The sequence below is a fragment of the Rhinopithecus bieti genome, unplaced genomic scaffold (assembly GCF_001698545.2).
Source record: "Rhinopithecus bieti isolate Rb0 unplaced genomic scaffold, ASM169854v2 scaffold_28016, whole genome shotgun sequence".
In the NCBI taxonomy this organism is placed as follows: Eukaryota; Metazoa; Chordata; class Mammalia; order Primates; family Cercopithecidae; genus Rhinopithecus; species Rhinopithecus bieti.
The window spans coordinates 2526426-2545366 of NW_016813202.1; the positions used below are offsets into that span (position 1 = coordinate 2526426).

An 18941-nucleotide genomic window follows, 5' to 3' on the forward strand; every position below is an offset into this window, starting at 1 on the left:
TTTTGTGGCCGGATCACGGCTCACTGCAAGCTCCGCCTCCCGGGTTCACGCCATTCTCCTGCCTCAGCCTCCCGAGTAGCTGGGACTACAGGCGCCGCCACCGCGCCCGGCTAGTTTTTTGTATTTTTTTTTAGTAGAGACGGGGTTTCACGGGGTTAGCCAGGAAGGTCTCGATCTCCTGACCTCGTGATCTGCCCATCTTGGCCTCCCAAAGTGCTGGGATTACAGGCTTGAGCCACCGCGCCCGGCCGCCCATAATCATATTCTTTTAGGGCTCAAAATAAGGGAGAGTTTCAATAGTTTAGATTTTGAATTACTTATTTTGACAATTCATATACACAGGAATAATCTATTTCTGAAAAGTTGTTCAACTAATTACCAAATCAGCATTTTATTCGACCTCAACATCTATTAGTCATAGAATATTAGAACTGGAAGAAGACTTTGCTTCTATAAAAGACATAATTTTGGACAAAGATTTACCCCAAATTCTTCTTGGGAACGCAGTGAGACGTACATGAATTTTTTTTTTTTAATGTGGAAATAAATGAAGGTCACCAAAATGAAAACAAAGAAAGGGTATGTATTCAGCACTTGCTATAGCAAGGTAATCATCCACCACCACTTGTGTCTAGCAAAGACTCAAAGGCAGGCAGAGGAATGGGAAAGCTCTGTAATGAAAAGACAGAGAGAGAGAGAAAGAGAGACAGAGCTCTGGCTGGAGGTTGTTGCATGGGGAAGCTGAAAGTGGGTTTCTAATGTAACTAGACTGAGGAGTGTCTAGCTTTCTCTGGTTTGTCCAGAGTTATAGGCAGAGGCAAAAATTAGGGAAGCTCGTTGTCATTGCCCGAGTCTTGACCATTTTGGACTTACTGCTGCTGAGCCTGTGGCTTGGCTTCCCAGGCTGGTTACAGGGGCTGTGGGTCAGAGTTCTGTGCTCATACGTGGTCTCGCCATTGTCTCTGTATACTCAGTTTCCCAAAAGGTACTGTTCAGGATACAGTGATTAAACCAGTATAATTAAACCAATATTTATCCTGAAGAAACTTTCGGTAAAAGAGAACAAAAGAAATAAGACATATACACATATGACTACAATGTGATACAGAGTGTGTCATAAGCAGGGAATAAAGAAAGTCGTAATAGCTACAGAGAAAAGAAGACACCACATTTCCGAGTGTTACACTCTCAGAAATAGTGTCATCTCAGAGTTTGCACAGAAAGAAGGAAGGGGAACATATGCTGTAAAGTACATGTTTTATCAAGGAAGTAGCATTCTCATTTTATAGGGAAGGAGTACAAAGACCCAGCCCAGAGAGGCTGAATTATTTTCCTAACATCATTCATCAGATGACAGACCTGAGATTTGCACATGGCTCTGCTAAGCAACAAAGGCCACATTCTTTACACCAGAGGTTATCAAAGTTGTTTATCCATGTAAGTATCAAAATGTTAAGGGAGCAGGTGCAGTTTTAAAATATAGTCAGTATTTTATTTTTTCTTTCAAACAATAAAAAAAAAAAGCTATTGTTTTTCATTATTCCAGCTATAGAAAGCAAAGCTCTACAGGGTCCTCTTGGCTGGTGGAGACACGTAGAAATTGCTGGCTTTCAATGGAGGGCATTTCAAACTATCTAGGTGTCTCTATGAGACTTTAACACTCACCAAACGGGGAAATAGTTTTAAATAGTTCAACATCACTGCCATGACCTTCTGAGGTTCATGTTCTAGCTATAAGATAATAGTCCATCTAGTAATAAGTAAGGCACACTTTTTCATTTTTTATTAATTTCTTCATAGGCTCATTGAGAATTCTCAGGAAGAAGGCAACTAGATATTCTGATTTGCTTGGCACTCATGGGGAAAACACAATTGTGGTGGATATAAAAGAGCCAGTTATTGGACTGGAAGTTATATGTTTGTGTGCCAAGGCTTGGACTTACTTTGCCGTGGGATTTTGTTTGAGGTAGTCCACCATTCATCCTGATTTCTCTCCTGAGAGCAGTGTGGAATGAACGAATAGTTGAAACTAGGTCCTGTGCACAAACTTCTTTCATAGATGGACCAGCAAGAAGGACGCGTTTCTTCCAAATCCCCGTATAAAGGGCAAGTCAGAAAAGTCACACTGAATTTTCCCTGCTTTAAAACTAACTGTTCTGTGGGTTAGAAAGATCGATATCGCTGTTCAGATACTTCTGAAAAATAAAATCCGTCTTAACGTTGTAGTGCGTTGAATCGGCAACACTAGCAAGGGTACAATTAAAGTAGAAATCTTTTCCTTTTGTCCTTCTACAGTTTGCTCATTGATCTCAAAAGAATTCTAGGAACTGGAAATTTCAAAATCATTGTACAAAATAAGTAAACCAAGAGTGTTATACAGAGAAAAAGGTCAGATTCAGCAGCTGCAGAAACCACTTCAAAACTTTGAAAACCATGAAACACCTGAGACAAATAAATCACCATACTTATATTTATTTTTAGTGTGTACACCTGAAATAAATCTTCATTGGCATGAGAATGCTTTCATCCTTTTAAAGTGCTTTTGTCCTACCTTCAGGTTATAATCCGTTTTTAATTTCATTTTGAAAATGATAGAAACGTGGTATTGTTTCGTGGACTAAGCCAGCTGGATGGACCCAGGCAAAGCACTATCATATATAAGGTGGTAATGGCTGTGAAGTCATCCCTTTAATTACTCCCGCAAGAACTCTACTAAAATCATCCCAGAGACATCTCTGGGCTGCATTTTATAAGTACGTTACCATAAAAATAAATTACATAAGTAATATTTCTTGATATCACATTATTAAGAAAAATATTTTTAACCCTTCTGCCTACACTTAATCCAAAATCCTCATGTTTCATCTCAGCAGAAGCAGAGTACTGCTGTCTCTTGTGGCTTTGAAAAGAGCATTTCATACTCTGACATGTCCTGCCCAGGTTTCATGAGAATATTAAGCTCAAATGACCTGAGGCATCCATTGTGTGTCATAAATGAACTTCTCTCCTGTGCATTTGGAATGCCACTAGTCCTGTACCAGCCTTGGAAGAATTGAGAGAAGAATCACCTACATGATACTCTGAAATGTTGTAGGCTCTGCATCACCGAACACATGATGACAGAGCCTTATTTTCAACAATGGGTACGTTTATTGTTTTCAATCAGTTTATGGGACTAACGGAGATGCTTTTAGTCCACAGTGCATGTTCAGTCTTACTCCCTGGTTTGCAGTGTAGGAGTAGGATGGAAATAAGCATGCATAAGGCTGTTCTTCCCACCATCAGTCCTGGAGTTGTGTGAAGGTGTTGAAGGGAGAATATCTGTAACACAGGTATTTGGAAACAGGTCTGTGATGCCCAGTGGCTATCAATAGACTGGGTTGTTTTTACACTTGTCTTTCCTTTTTTTTCTTGTAGAGAACGGGCGTCTTGTTATGTTGTCCAGGCTGGTCTCCTGGCCTCAAGCAATCCTTCTGCCTCAGCTTTCAAAAGCACTGAGATTACAGCGGGAACCATGGTACCTGGTCTTGGCCAGGTTTCCCTTACAGATATCAAGTGGGGCAGACAATTGTAGGAGGATGTGCTCTGTACAGAAATATGAGAATGACTGGGTCTGCTGCTCATGAAAAGGAGGATGGGACAGTGTGGATCAACATTTATGGTTGTATGGATACCATGAATAGGATAAACAAGGTGTTAGTCACTAAATTCTCATACTATAAGATGGTGGGGCTTCTTTTGAGCTTGAATGAGGCAAGAATTAAATAATAGGAACTAGGTATGGATTCAACTAACAGATAATTTACATACAGAATTTATTACCCAAGGAGCTGGGAAACTTCAATGGCTTCCAAAATATTTGTATGAATTTATAAACAACAAAGACATAAAAGGCTACAAAGAGAACCTGGGATTTAAATCAAAGAATTGAGACATTAGAGTAATTCTTACGTTCCAAAGCTATTTTAAATCTATTGTACTCCATGGAGGTATTGTGAGACCCCTTTCTTTTAGTAAGAATGTTTTAAAATGGCAAGCTCGGCCAAGTGCGGTAGCTCACTCCTGTAACCCCAGAGCTTTGGGAGGCTGAGGCAGGTGGATCACTTGAGGTCCGGAGTTTGAGACCAGCCTGGATAACATGGTGAAACCCCATCTCTACTAAAAATACAAAAATTAGCTGGGCATGATGGCGGGCGCTTGTAATCCCAGCTATTGGAGAGGCGGAGACAGGAGAATCACTTGAACCCAGGCGGTGGAGGCTGCAGTAAACCAAGATCGCACGATTGTACTCCAGCCTGGAAAACAGAGCGAAACTCCGTCTTAAAAAAAAAAAAAAAAAAAAAGTGAGTGAGACTCTGTCTCAATAATAAAACAAAATTTAAAAAGTGAAATAATAAAATAAAATGGCAAGCTCAGCCAAGAGCCCTTTGACTTTTTTCATGTCCTTCCTGCCAGAATCTCAGAGATTAGCTGAATCCCAGGCATCTTCTGCATTCTGTGCCTTTTTCTTTCATTCAAATCAATGACTGTCTTTAGCTATTTTGTTTGCTAAATATTCCTTGTTCATTTATTTTTTAGAGGAATGATTGGTCCATTTTTGTTACACATAGAGGTTGCTGAATTTCAAGTTGATTCCAGAAGCTAGAATAGAAAGGCTTGTCTGAAATCAAGCACCTGCATCAATAAAAAAAAGTCTCAAGAGAAGCCTTTCATCTGTCAGGAACTGTGGTCTCTCCATCTGAAAGGGGGCTGATGATAAAACTATTGATTCAGACTTCTAGGGTTATTGGAGATGTGACTAAGAAAAAAAGGAATGTAAACAATTTCATTCATTAACTCTGAATTTAAAAGACTGTAAAAAAGAGATAATTTGGGGTAGACTAGTTTAGTTGTTGAAAGTCAATAGCAATTATACAGAGTATTTACAGAGAGTATATTATAAAGAGCAGTTGGAGATATTTAACCCCCAAATGTGTTACAACAGACATTTGAATAAAGAACTTAACGTTTAAGTTTTTAATACTATTAAAGTGGGAATTCTTAATTATTATTATTATTTTTTTGAGATGGAGTTTAGCTGTTGTTGCCCAGACTGGAGTGCAGTGGCATGATCTTAGCTCAGTGCAACCTCTGCCTCCCGGGTTCAGGTGATTCTCCCGCCTCAGCCTCCTGAGTGGCTGGGATAACAGGCACTCAACACTAAGCCCAACTAATTTTTGTATTTTTAATACAGAGAGGATTTCACCATGTTCATCAGGTTGGTCTCAAACTCCTGACCTCAGGCGATCCACCTGCCTCAGCCTCCCAAAGTCCTGGGATTACAGGTGTGAGCCACCGCACCTGGACGGAATTCTTAATTACTTCAAATAGAAAACAATATTAAATATAAAAGTAATACATCCTGTTGGTGAAAAGGAAAACAACAACATACAAACACAGCAAAGAAGTACGTAAAGTAAAAAATGGAGGGTGATCATTCCTCATGGACCATGCCACAGATAGCAAAACTAATGCAAATTACCAGAGCCTTTATGCTCTAAAGGGAATGATATTTCTGTTAAGAAATAACCTATATGTAAGTCATATAAAGTAAGGTGGGGTAAAAAAAATGTAAACTAGCAATAAAGATCTCAAGTAGTTTAACAGGGACTATGATCATATTCAGTTGGGATGAGAGAGGTAAGGGGAGAGGTAAAGACAGATGTCAGTAGGAAATTACACTTTGGAATGATCCTAGAAGTATAACTGAATTTCCACAGGCACAGATGGAAAAGGGAAGGGCGCAGCTGGTGCGAGGAAGAGTATGTGAGAAGGTGAGGCAGGCACGAGCAATTGTTGAGCATGTGGGGAGCAAGTTATAAGGCTAGAATGACAGTTGGGCGTCATATCGTGGACAAATTTGAGTGGTCATTTCACTTACAGAAAATTCATGGGGTTGTCAGGCCAATGAAAGTTTTAAACAAGAGATGAAATATTTAGGCTTGTTCCCAAGTTAATTCTGGGGTTTGCTACTTGAGCGAACTGATGTGAGCTCAAATGGATCAGGAAGTAAGGAGTTCATTTAAGAGAGAATTTCAAGCAGGCAGTATGTGAACTAAGTTGATAGCAAAGGTGGAATTGCGTTTGAGAATGACTACAGAGACACCTTCCAGAGAGGTTAAAATTGTCAAGTTGGAGAGGCAGAAAGGAGGATTCTGACAGAATTCATTATTCTGTGCAAGAGACTTACTCATTCCCATCTTGACGCCGAAGATGAAGCAATTGATTAAAGTATTCATGTGCTCTGCCTTCTCCTTTCCTTTATAACTCTCTATCCTGCCTACCCTCTAGGATCAGCTTAATCTTACTTTTCCCAGGAAGCCTTTCCCAAATCGTTCAGGGGACATTGACAACTCTCCTATTTGAACTTTGACTGCAATAAAAATTAGCCATGAGGCCCCTTTTGAGAGTTAAAGAAGTGATACCTCCTAGGAACAAAAAAGAAATCTGGAAACCTAAGTTACTCTGTCACATACATTTAGCACCGTTGGCATTTTCTACCTTGGGGCAAACATTTACCATGGCCGAAGAGTATGGTATAATTAACCAGGTGACTTATTTGGTTGTGCTGCTTCCTTCTTTCTGTCTTTCATAGCTGTGAAATCTCATTCACTTGTTTGGCTTGTCTGTCCAATGTTCTTTTCTGCATCAATTTTTGTCTTTCTTTGGCTCTTTATTTTTTATTTTTATTATTATTATTTTTTGAGACGGAGTCTCGCTCTGTTGCCCCAGCTGGAGTGCAGTGGCATGTTCTCAGCTCACTGCACCTCTGCCTCCCGGGTTCAAGCGATTCTTCTGCCTCAGCCTCCCGAGTAGCTGGGATTACAGGTGTACGCCACTACGCCCAGCTAATTTTTATATTTTTAGTAGAGACAGGTTTCACCATGTTAGCCAAACTGGTCTCGAACTCCTGACATGTGATCCACCCACCTCAGCCTCCCAAAGTGCTGGGATTACAGGCGTGAGCCACCACGCCCGGCCCTTGGGCTCCTTCTCATTATTCAGCAACCACCCACTCTGATTTTTTTGAGACTGCTTTTCTTACACTTTTTTCTGCTATATAACTCTATCCACGTATTGTTCGACGGGTTTTCATATTGAACAAGGTGATAACGAATGCCTTTGGTTTCTCCACCCAGCACCCCTTCCAACTCCACCTCCCGTGTTATAAATCAAAGTTTTTGCCCCCAAATTCAGGTATGGAAATTAGAGAAGGAATTTCTCCTTGGGCTCGTATAAACTTGTCAGCATTAAATAATGAGATTCAGAAAATATGATTAAGTCTAGAATTTATTTGAGCACAAAGTTTGAGGCTGTCACCTCCTGGGTGACACAGACTCCAAAAGAATGGGGTTAGTGCATCCAAGTGTGGAGGTAAGGTTTCACTTATATAGGTAGAGACAGAAATGTAACAGAGTTGCAACATTTTTCATGCAAGACCAATTCTTAGATTATGTTACAGGAGTTTGATTGGTGATAGTTTACTACATTCCAAGGAAGACAGATTCGACATTTTAAAAGGAGGGGTAATGGACTCTTATTTATGGCATCTTTCAGCCTTTCCTAATCGTCTACAGTGCAAGAGTAACATACTGTAATCTGTAATCAGAGAAGCAGGAGTTGCAGCTGCATGCTATGTGACTCAGGCCATATAGTCACATTTTTCTCAAAGCTCACATAATTTAAAGTTCCAACAGCTTTAAGTCTGAATTATTTAATTTTACAAACTATAAAGCTCAAGCAGTAAGGACAGCCATTTTTGCTGTTCTGCGCTTTGAAGAACTAAGAGAGGACTCCGGGCCGAGAAGAAAAAGTGGGATCACCACAAGGAGCAGAGCGGAGGGCAGTAAGCATGCCCTAAAGGCAGGCTGCCTGTGAGACCCACTCATGTGACCCTCTTGGAGTTCCAGAAAGCATCCCACAGTACTTACCACACATTTCTTTGTTCATGACAATTTAATTTGGGATTCTGTCAACCCAAGTAATCCCAACAAATTCAATGAGCGTAGTTGTTTATTTATCTGTTTGTTTATTTTCAGTAGAGGTTATATTCCTTGAGATGAATGAGAGAAATGCTTTATTAAAAATAAAAAAAAACAGAAACATCTATAAATTGGAAAAAAAATACCTCAACTTTACTTCTGCAAAATCACAAAAGGATAAAATTTCTAAGCTTCTAAGCTTTCAAATGAGTTATGTTATCGTGTGTGTGTGTGTGTGGTGTTTTTTTTTTTTTGGAGACAGAGTCTTGCTCTGTCACCCAGGCTGGAGTGCAGTTGCACGATCTTGGCTCACTGCAACCTCTGCCTCACGGGTTCAAGGGATTCTCCTGCATCCTGCCTCAGCCTCCTGATTAGCTGGGACTACGGGCACCCGCCACCACACCTGATTAATTTTTTTGTATTTTTAGTAGAGATGGAATTCGCCATGTTGGCCAGGCTGGTCTCAAACTCCTGACCTCAGGCGATCCGTTTGCCTCAGCTTCCCAAAGTGCTGGGATTACAGGCATGAGCCACCATGCCTCGCTGACTTATTGTTTTTTGAATAAATAAATCTATATTTAAGATAAACTAGGACAGATTTACATGCAATAAGATTTTACTAGTTTCTATTTTTAGTCAATTATTCATGAAAATGGCAGGGTTTTTTTTTTTTTTTTTGAGACACAGTTTCGCTCTGTCGCCCGGGCTGGAGTGCAGTGGCCGGATCTCAGCTCACTGCAAGCTCTGCCTACCGGGTTTACGCCATTCTCCTGCCTCAGCCTCCCGAGTAGCTGGGACTACAGGCGCCCGCCACCTCGCCCGGCTAGTTTTGTGTATTTTTTAGTAGAGACGAGGTTTCACCGGGTTAGCCAGGATGGTCTCGATCTCCTGACCTCGTGATCCGCCCGTCTCGGCCTCCCAAAGTGCTGGGATTACAGGCTTGAGCCACTGCGCCCGGCCGGTAGGTTTTTTTTTTTATATGAAAAGAGTAATTAATTCTGGGTGAAGATACTGACTGCAATCAACTGTAACGTGGGGAAAAATCGTATCAATTAGAAGCAGCTTTAATTGAATTATTACAGAAGAAAACAGTTTGTGTTGCAAATTTTAATCTCATTATTCTTATTTAACTTTCATTAGAGACTGACTCTACTGTCTCTGTTTTCACTGATGAATTCAGAAGTGTAAATGATTTTCTGCATTCGTAAGGCTTTCTGAAGTAAAAAGAATTACAGGCGGATTTAAATTATAAAAACTTGCCACCACCTAATTGCCCAAGAAATCCAAGAAGCACTTTAGTGATCATTTCTCCCATTTTCATAGCTAGCACTTAAAATGACAGTACATGCCATAATTTGAAAGTATGTGCACATAGAAAAAAGCCATTCAATCTGCCCATTTAGTCTCCCATTTATATCTCCAAATGCCTGTGCTTAATGGTGGTTGTAATGCAGAGTTGGAAAACTTCTTTTGAAATTTTGATTGATTCATTTCTTTTTCAGAATTACAGAGTACAAAACGTTTTAGCTTTACTTCATACAAATGTTTTGCCTACAGTCAAGGTGTCTCTCTGTAAAGCTATTGGCTTAATGAAATCAGTAGTAATGATATTGTGGTAAAGTTCCAGCAAATATAGCTACAAGTTAATTTAATTAAACTCCCATAATTGTTTAGAACATTAGATAACTGGAAAGGTTTCAAGGCAGTGATTTTGTTTTCATCAATATGTGGGAGCCCTGTCTGGCAGCCCTCTTGAATAATTAGTAACTCTCTTCAAAGAAGATGTACCTGCATAATATGCTCCTTCTTTCATTCCGCCAAGTGTTCGGGCGGGGACTGTTTAACCTGAGCCTTGTTTGAAATACATCACAAGCTTGAAGTGACATCTAAACTATTCCAAAGGAAATGCTAATTATGAATTCCTGGGAAAAGAGCAGGGTGCTGAAGTTCAATAGTGCCTTTCATCTTGAGGGCTTACACATGGCAATGAACTTGAGTGTCACATCTACAAGCAAGAAGACAGCCTCTAAACAGCCACTGATTTCCTCTCACATTAAAGGAAGAAATTCCTCTAACAAGTAAGCTGAAGAATGTCTGCATTAGATAGAGCAGAAAGAATAAGAGGGATAAGAGTGTTTTAACCTGCAATACTATGTTGAGCTATTCTGTGTCACTATTTCTGACGCTGATAATATATTTTTTCACAAAAGTTACATACAAAGAAAAACATATCAAACATCTCAAGACTAAATCTTAAATTAACTTCCACTTTTGTTTTGAGGCTCTCAAAAAAAGCAAACATATGCCTTAAACAAAAATACACCAATCCCCTCTCCTCTTTTTAAAGTGAGCCTCCATTATGGACCAGGCACTTTATATATTAACAATGCAAAGATGAGTAAGGTAAGAATTTTTTCCTCCAGAAGTTCACATCTAGGGGAAAACAGATAGTTTTACTAGTTAATGAAATGTGGAGGGTTCTGAAATACAAGCATAAAAAAGTTTTGAATGAATTCAGCAGTACCTAATCTCAAAATTACTTTGCAAAATACGGTTGTTTAACTTTTACTTCTATCACACATAGTGAATCAGTTTGCATTAAAAAATTAAGTCTTGCAAAGAGTACTCAATTCAATTTTTAATCTTCTAAATAACTTCAAGAGGCAAATTTGTCAAGAAAAGATGAGAGCAAAGACATTTTCATTTTGTTAAAAGTGAATGCAATCTCATTTCCCCTTCTAAATATGATGTTTTCATAGCTTACATAGCCTTTGCTTATATGCACAAATATTTCCCCTGACATTTCTTCAAATCGAATCTCCTGTCTTGCAGGGGCCAACATGAACTCGGTTTTCTACAAGAAATCAAAGACAGAACTTATGTATAGGCATATCTGACTACTTATTGCTTGACAATTTATTGCATCTAATAAATATTTGCACTTAACTACAGCATCTTTGCCAGCTGAATTATAAAAGAAAAAGGGTCTGTATCTTCCTGGTACAATGATGAAGGAAGAAAGTTATGTTGAAGATGATGATGATGACAGTGTTGGCGGTGGCATTATAGTAAACGTTTAATTAGCATTGTTTCACTAATTATCACCCTTGATAAGATGTATACAATTTATGATTATCTCCATTTTACCGATGAGATAACCGAATCTTTGAGTGTTAACTCACCTGTTTAGATAGCTTTTAAGTAGTATAGTCAGGATTCAAACTCAGGTCTAACTGGCCTAATGCATGCTTTTAATAACTACAATTTGCATTGAAACTAAAATGTGCTGACAATTGGAAGCAAATACATTTGTATAAGGTCTTGTTTGATTTATTATTTTATTTTATTTATTTTTGAGACAGAGTCTCATTCTGTAGCCCAGGCTGGAGTGCAGTGGCAGGACCACAGCTCACTGCAGCCTTGACCTCCCAGGCTCAAGAGATCCTCTCACTTCAGCCTCCTGAGTAGCTGGGATCACAGGTGCTTGCCACCACACACAGTTAATTTTTGTAATTTTTTTTTTTTTTTTTTTTTTTTGTGGAGATGGAGTTTTGCCATGTTTCCCAAGCTGGTCTCAAACTCCTGAGCTCACGTCATCCTGCGTTGGCTTCCCAAAGTGCTGAGATTCCTGGCGTGAGCCACCAAGCCTGGCCTGACCTTGTTTAATTTAATAGCTTCATCTATTTGTCTCCAACAGGGAATTGGCTATTTGACCTAATGTGGAAACTTACCTCCCTCTGAATGCTGATGATTATTTCCAGACTTCAGTCATTTTGTAGCTAGGAGAAATCTTACAGATCACCTGCTTCGAACTTCTCAAGAGTAAAGAAAATAGCCTTCAGAAAAATCCTCGGTGACCCAAGGCATCCCAGCTCTCCTGTCCATTTCCATCATCTCATGTTCTCTTCTCCCATGCCCAGTTTCCTCACCCTCAGAAACAGGCTTATAAAAGTGAAACACACAACTCAATGGCATTTTAATGAATATATGCATGTGCATATATGTGTGTGTGTACACATATATGCACATATATATACATGCATTGTATACGTGCATGTATGTATATATATACAAACACACATACATATATGTATAGGATTCTTGAGGTACCTGAGTCTTTTGGTCTAAGACTAAATTGCCCAAATATTTTCATATTTATTGGAGTTGCTTTTTACTATCCCTCATACCTCTTACTGTCTAACTAACCTGCTCTATTTTTTTTTTTGCTTGTTTTTAGCATTTTCTTCTCGTCCAATTGCTGTTCCCAATAGTGAGAAAACAGACCATCAAGCATGTTCAAGTCATGCTTAGTATAAAAATTAATAGACTCTGAATGAATGCTTGAGGAAACGTCAACAGATAAGATGGATGTGTTTTTTTATGTGGCCTTGGTGACTGTGACAACCAAAATGAGTGATTGAGACATGAATCTCAATCATTGAGGCTTGTTGAGAGCCAGCTTGAGGACAAGTTACGGATGCCTGTGTGGCTGTTTTTCCCAAAGAGGTTCTTAGGAGGTTTAGTATTTATACATTTTCCTTAAAAAAGAGAAGGCAACAGTGAGAGGAATGATTACATACCTGCGAGACTTTCATTAGTGCCCTGTAAGTTTACATTTTACATAAGATAAGGTGAACATTTGAAGAAAAAGGGAATGGAGGGAGCAGACATCCCAGGGAGGAGTGAAGGAATGACTAATCTCATTTTAGCTTTGTTCTGTACTGGGAAGATGAATCATTAATCAACATTATCAATGTGGAGTCTTTCAAAAGCGTCAGTTTCTGTTTAGCCCTTAGGGAAGCAAGCCTAATGGTAGGTAGTGAGGAAGGGATACAATGAGGTGCGTCCTTCCCCCCATCCCATCATGGCCATGAACTTAGCTTCCAGGCTTTGCCTGGGGTCCCTTTAGCCAAGAGTGGGTCCCTTCAGTCATTTGAGGGCTAGAATTTTCTTTTTCTTTCTTAATTGATTTTAGTTTTTAGAAAGCAGGGTTCTGTTGTTTTGTATGTGTCTTTATTTTTTTTCATTTTTGTTGTTGTTTTGTTTTGTTTTCTTTTGTTTGTTTTTGCCTCATTCTAGGCTATGGCAAGGTTCATGGATAAACCATGTCTGAATTCTTAGCAAACTATCACAAGAACAGAAAACCAAACACCGCATGTTCTCTCTCATAGGTGGGAACTGAACAATGACATCACTTGGACTCGGGAAGGGGAACATCACACACCGGGGCCTCTCATGGGGAGGGGGGAGGGGGGAGGAATTGCATTGGGAGTTATACCTGATGTAAATGACGAGTTGATGGGTGCTGACGAGTTGATGGGTGCAGCACACCAACATGGCACAAGTATACATATGTAACAAACCTGCACGTTATGCACATGTACCCTAGAACTTAAAGTATAATAATAAAAAAAAAGATAAAAACAGCTGAATGCATGTACATGATCACATTTTCAGTCTAGAACACCAATCCTATTTTTACTTGGAGTTAAAATTTTTTTCTCTTGTGGAAATTCTGACTCAGAAAAATGGAATATTTTGAAATACAACCACAGAAATCACTTTTACTTTCCAGCCTCCTATTCTCACTCCTTTGGGATCCAATGAACTGAGAGGGGATGAGACTGTACAAAGAAAATACTGCCACTCATAGCTACGTACCTTAATTCAGCGCCAACCAGAGGTGATTGTTGTCACATCTCTAGGTGCTGAGAAGAAAGTGGGAGTCAGAGAGGTTTCCATGTCCCTCTAATCCAGCCTGCTTTAAACCATTAAGCAGATAACGCAAGGGTTTAGAGGCTGATATGAGGCAGGACAAAGCAGCTTATTCTGCAGAACATTGTGACAGGTCAATCATGAGCAAATAGTAACAAAATAAAAAGTCATGAGAGTATATCTATTTTCATGTTTCTAAACTTAGAGATCTTTATTACATGAGAAGTGGGGTATTTGGTATTTGGTTATTGTTGGGGTCTTTTACAGGCCTGATAAAAGCATTTTTTTTTCTTTTCTTTTTTTTTTTTTTTTTTTTTTTTTGAGACAAAGTTTCACTCTGTCTCCCAGGCTGGAGTGCAGTAGTACGATCTTGGCTCACTGAAACCTCTGCCTCTGGGGTTCAGGCAATTCTCCTGCCTCAGCCTCCCAAATAGCTGGGATTACAGGCACCTGCCACCATGCCCAGCTAATTTTTGTATTTTTAGTAGAGACGGGGTTACACCATGCTGGCTGGCTGGTCTGGAACTCTTGACCACAGGTGATCTGCCCGCCTTGTTCTCCCAAAGTGCTGGGATTATAGGCATGAGCCACTGCACCCAGCCTCATGTTCTTTTTATACTTGAATGCTGAGCCAACTGAGAACCATAACCGTAAAGACAGGCACATAGGGGTCACAGCGTCGCCCTGATTGCTGATAAAGGTATTATGGAAGAATGTTTGTGCACAAGTCACCATTAATCCTGAAACACAATCCTGAATAGACTTGCTCACCCGCTAGGGCAGGCATCTCTACATCAGCAGAGTTGGATGTGGGCTTCTCGCCAAGAGAAAAAGAATGGGCCCTGCAGGACAATTTCTCATTCCCAGCTCTTCTATCTGATAAATCAGCTCAGCTCCCCTGGAGTAAATTAGGGGACAGAGACAGGCAAGTGGATTAGGGTAATGGCGCTCCTTCCACATGGAAACAAACAAGAAGATGGAGAATAAGCATCCCCAGATATCATGGGTGTGCATGGACATTTGGTCTAATATTTGTTGTTCTATATATATATCAGGCTTTATATATGTTGTGTCATTTGCCCTTAAAATACTTTACCCCACCCTAGGCCCAATGCAATCCCATGAAGAATGCTATGAAGAAATTTTTACAAGTATTATTATCACCATTTTATGAATCAGAAAACTGAGTCTTAGAGAGGTTATTTAACCTACTCAAAGAACATAGATAATAATTAGAAGATTTAAGAGTCAAATACAAACCTGTGTTTCATTAAAACCCATTCTTTCCACATCTCCAGTTATTTGTCATGGTAATACATCTATTGATAGTGTGATTACAACATAGTAATACATCCATTGATATCAAGCACATTAGATTTCTTAGTTGAAAACCATTCTAAAGTTGTGTTGATGGAAATTTGATAATTCATTATTATAAAGTTTAGACTGTGTTTTTTTAACTGTTTATGTTGAAATAATTTTAGGCTTACAGAAAAGAAGAAAAGATAACAGAATTCCCATACACCCTTTACTCAGCTTCCCTTAATGTTAACATCTTATATAACCATGGCATAATTATCAAAACAAGAAATTAACATTGGTACAACACTATTAGCTAAACTACATACTTTACTCAAATTTCGCCTGGGTTGTCAATATTGACTGAATTTTTTGAGGGTAGGAACTGTATTGTATGCATTTTCATATCCACAGTGCCCAGTCGAATATCCAATCTAGAGTTAGTGATAAGTGGTTGTGGAATGAGTAAATGGATGAATGGATTTTAAGTCCCATACTACCACTTGCGTATGTTTGTGTGTCTTCTGCATCTCCCAGGTTTAGAAGCACGTGAGGAAAGTCTGTGGCTATGATTTGAATGGATGCATGTTCTTCAAAACTAAATTCCACATTGACTTTGTGAAACACAGTCCTTTAGAATTATGAGCAATTTGTAAAAGTAAAAGAGAGTGTACTGACGAGATTGAAACAAAGATAAAGGGGAATCTAGTAAATGGGCAGAAGGCTGTGGTGTTACATTCATTTTATTGTATATATATGTGTGTGTGTGCATGTGTGTGTACATGCATGTGTATGTCTACTTGTGTGCATATATGTGTGTGTACATGTGCATGTGTGGAGTGTATGTGCACATGCATGAGTGTATGTGTGTGAGAGTGTGTATGTGTGTGTATTTGTTTCACAACACACTTCAGTAAGTACCTGGGCAAGAGATGTAATAGTAGTTGGCAATCAGTCCTGGATTTCTAGGCAGGTTTTAGAAATTTACTGTAAAACAAAATCACGGAAATTCTCTTGCTTGAAGAAGCAATTCAAGCAGATGCTTTTAAGGCTCTACTTGCTTTTGCACTGATTTCAGTAGAGATAACATTAATGAAGCATGAATGTGCTACGACAATGGTTTCTAAAAACTTGTGAAATAAACACTCTTTCATCTTAACCTTTATAACCAAGGTACATGAAATCAGGAGAAAGGCAATATTCAAAGCACAAAATTCCTATTGGTAGCTTAATGGACCCTAAAATGTATGTTTTTCTTGCTGTTTCCTCCATCTCTTTTTAACAGAATTTAAACTATTAATGTGGCAAAACTAGAAAGGCAAGAAGACGGCATTGTCCTTAGCTGGGCAAAACTGGAATACAAAATTTTATGAGAGCTGATTTCTTTTCAAAAAAGTTCAACTTCATAAAGGTTTTAATTGTGTTAATATTGTTGTTTAGATGGAAGACGTCATAGCACGTATGCAAGATGAAAAAAACGGAATTCCTATTCGTACGGTCAAAAGCTTTCTTTCCAAGATACCTAGCGTCTTCTCTGGTAAGTCTGCATGGAGCACAGCTCTGTTTTCTCCTGTACCTCTTAGATAACTTTAAAAAACGGATTCCAGCTGTTCACTATTGAAACGCTCTCTCTAATCCATTATTCAATAACTACTTATAAAATGCCCGTGGCGTGTTAATCATGTGAAACACTTGAAATGATAGTAAAACACCAAAAATCATGACCCTGTTCTAGGTTAGTTTGTAAAGACAGAATGAACAAATGTGAAATAAAAAACAATATTAAAATAAATAAAGACATATAAAAGACAATGTTATGAAGGTTGTATATGGAAATTAGGAGGGTGAAAAAAATCAATGATTTCTTTTTCCTGACTGATGGGGAGTCAGGAAAGGGTTCCTACAGAGCAGTGGTGAGCTGTTTGAAAGATGAGGAAGAGCCGTATTCACTCAAGACCACTGTCACCACCAGCTGTGTTCACCCAACTCGACAGTGACCAAATTGTAGAGACCTTGAGTCAGGTTATGAGCGTCTGTGAAAGCTAGCCAAAAGAATCTAATTCTGATAAAAGAGAAAATACAGAGACATTTAAAATTTTTGGCAGAAGATATTGTGATGAAAGTGCTCGGGATAAACTGGCATTCAGTAAGGGCAACAGCACTGTGACAAGGGTAAGGCTCTCGCAGGAATAGTTTGGGTGCCCAGGTCCTGATATCCAAGGGCTAAAGGAATAGAGAAGAAAGAGCATGAGGGTTTAGTGAATAACTAGGCATGCAGAATAAAAGACATAGCCCAGTGGATTTCGTTTTTGTTGTTGTTGTTGTTGTTGTTAGTTTATTTTAAAATGGGGAGACTGAGAGATAAAAGAATCATTATCCAAAATGGGGAACCTCCACGGGTTTGATTGGCAATGACTAGAGAAACCCAAGACAAAAGGAAGAGTAATAAGCTAAGCTTCTGTGCTCTGACTCCAGGAGGCAGTCAAAGTGCCCGTTTTGGGGCCTGGGATGTGCTGGGGAATGGCCTACCACAGCTTAGGGAAGAGGTGAGATCAGACAGCCCGAAGCCTCAGCAGCGAGGAGGGAGAAGACAGCAGCTGATGCTGAGTGTGGGTGGGAAAGGTGCTTCATGGGATTCCTGTACAAGGGTTGCAGGCTGCTTCCTCATGACCAGGATCAAGAGAAGATTCATGATCAGGAGGCCGTCAAGCCTGGAAAGAGGGCAGAGATCAGGACAGGAATAACAGGGAAGCAGGCCTCCGCTTTGGGGTTTGAGAACTGTGTTGCTGTCAGAGAGAAGAGAGGGAGCTTGGAGCTGAGGAGAGCTACTGTGGAATGACATTTTGCTCTAACAAAATGTGTCCTCTTTTTTCCCTGTTACTCCCTCTCACGCCCACTTTGTTCTAGTTTCTTGCTCTTTCTTAATGATGCCTTGTACTTTTTACATCTGTGGCTTCACTCCATTTCTCCTCTTCTCACTGTCCCACTTACAGGCCATTCTGACTGTTAAATTCCACCCATTCTTCAGCAGTCAGTTCAGAGCTCTTTGGTGAAAACTGTCCTGAACCTTTTGTCTCTGTGCTCTCAAAGACCTTGATTTTTGCATCTCTTATATGCTTCACTCCGTCTTAGAGTTATTTTGCATATGTCTTATATCCCTAGCTAAACCTTAAGCTCCATTTGGTCAAGGATTCAGAGAGTTAACTCCACATCTAAACACACATATAAAAATGTTATTCATATATTTATTGATGAGCTAATGAAAGGGATGAACTTATCTTCTTTAGAATTCAGGCAGATAAATGCGCTACACTGCCATCCTGCACTGGGAATTGTGGTCAGTTCAACTGTGTGCGGCCTGCTTAGGGGCATTCAGGAATTATGAAAATACACAGGCCGAACAAAAAAGCTTTGTTCATCTGATTAAGCTTGGCTGCAATTTTGGGATATTTACTCTGTTGGAGTCTCAAATTTTTGATCGAGTTCTTCAGATAGCAAATATCTCAACAGCAAGCTGTTGGAAGATTTCTTGGTTGACAACATTAAGATTTTAATTGAAAAATAAGATTGGACATATAGATTGAGAATTAACCTGGGAATCTCTGATAATTGTTTTAATGTTCACTGCTGTAAAATAACAGTGGTAGCTATTAAATAAAGAGAATATCGATGACATTTTTCACATTAATGTAATTAGGTCTAAGTAATCATTTTACGTTCCCTGGAAACTTTGCAGGCGCGCTCTGTCTCATAGGTTCAATTCACTGCTTTGTCGTGGATTTAGTTGGTATATCTAGTATTATGTCTAGCACTTATCAGCTTCTTTAGATTCATATTCCCAAATTATAATGTACTCAAGCTCCACCCACTTTACTAGAAGTTTTCAGTCTTTTCTAGTAATATCCC

General features: G+C 39.3%; 1 protein-coding gene across 5 annotated transcripts in view; it reads left to right on the forward strand.

Annotated features, from left to right (window-relative positions):
- The window catches only part of RGS7 (regulator of G protein signaling 7), a 583411-nt gene that overhangs the window by 239200 nt on the left and 325270 nt on the right, over positions 1 to 18941 (forward strand). For all 5 annotated transcript variants that reach the window (XM_017847811.1, XM_017847810.1, XM_017847812.1 and 2 more), the window contains exon 2: positions 16476 to 16572. In XM_017847811.1, the coding sequence (XP_017703300.1) occupies positions 16476 to 16572 (97 nt within the window). The remainder of the gene's footprint in view (positions 1 to 16475; positions 16573 to 18941) is intronic.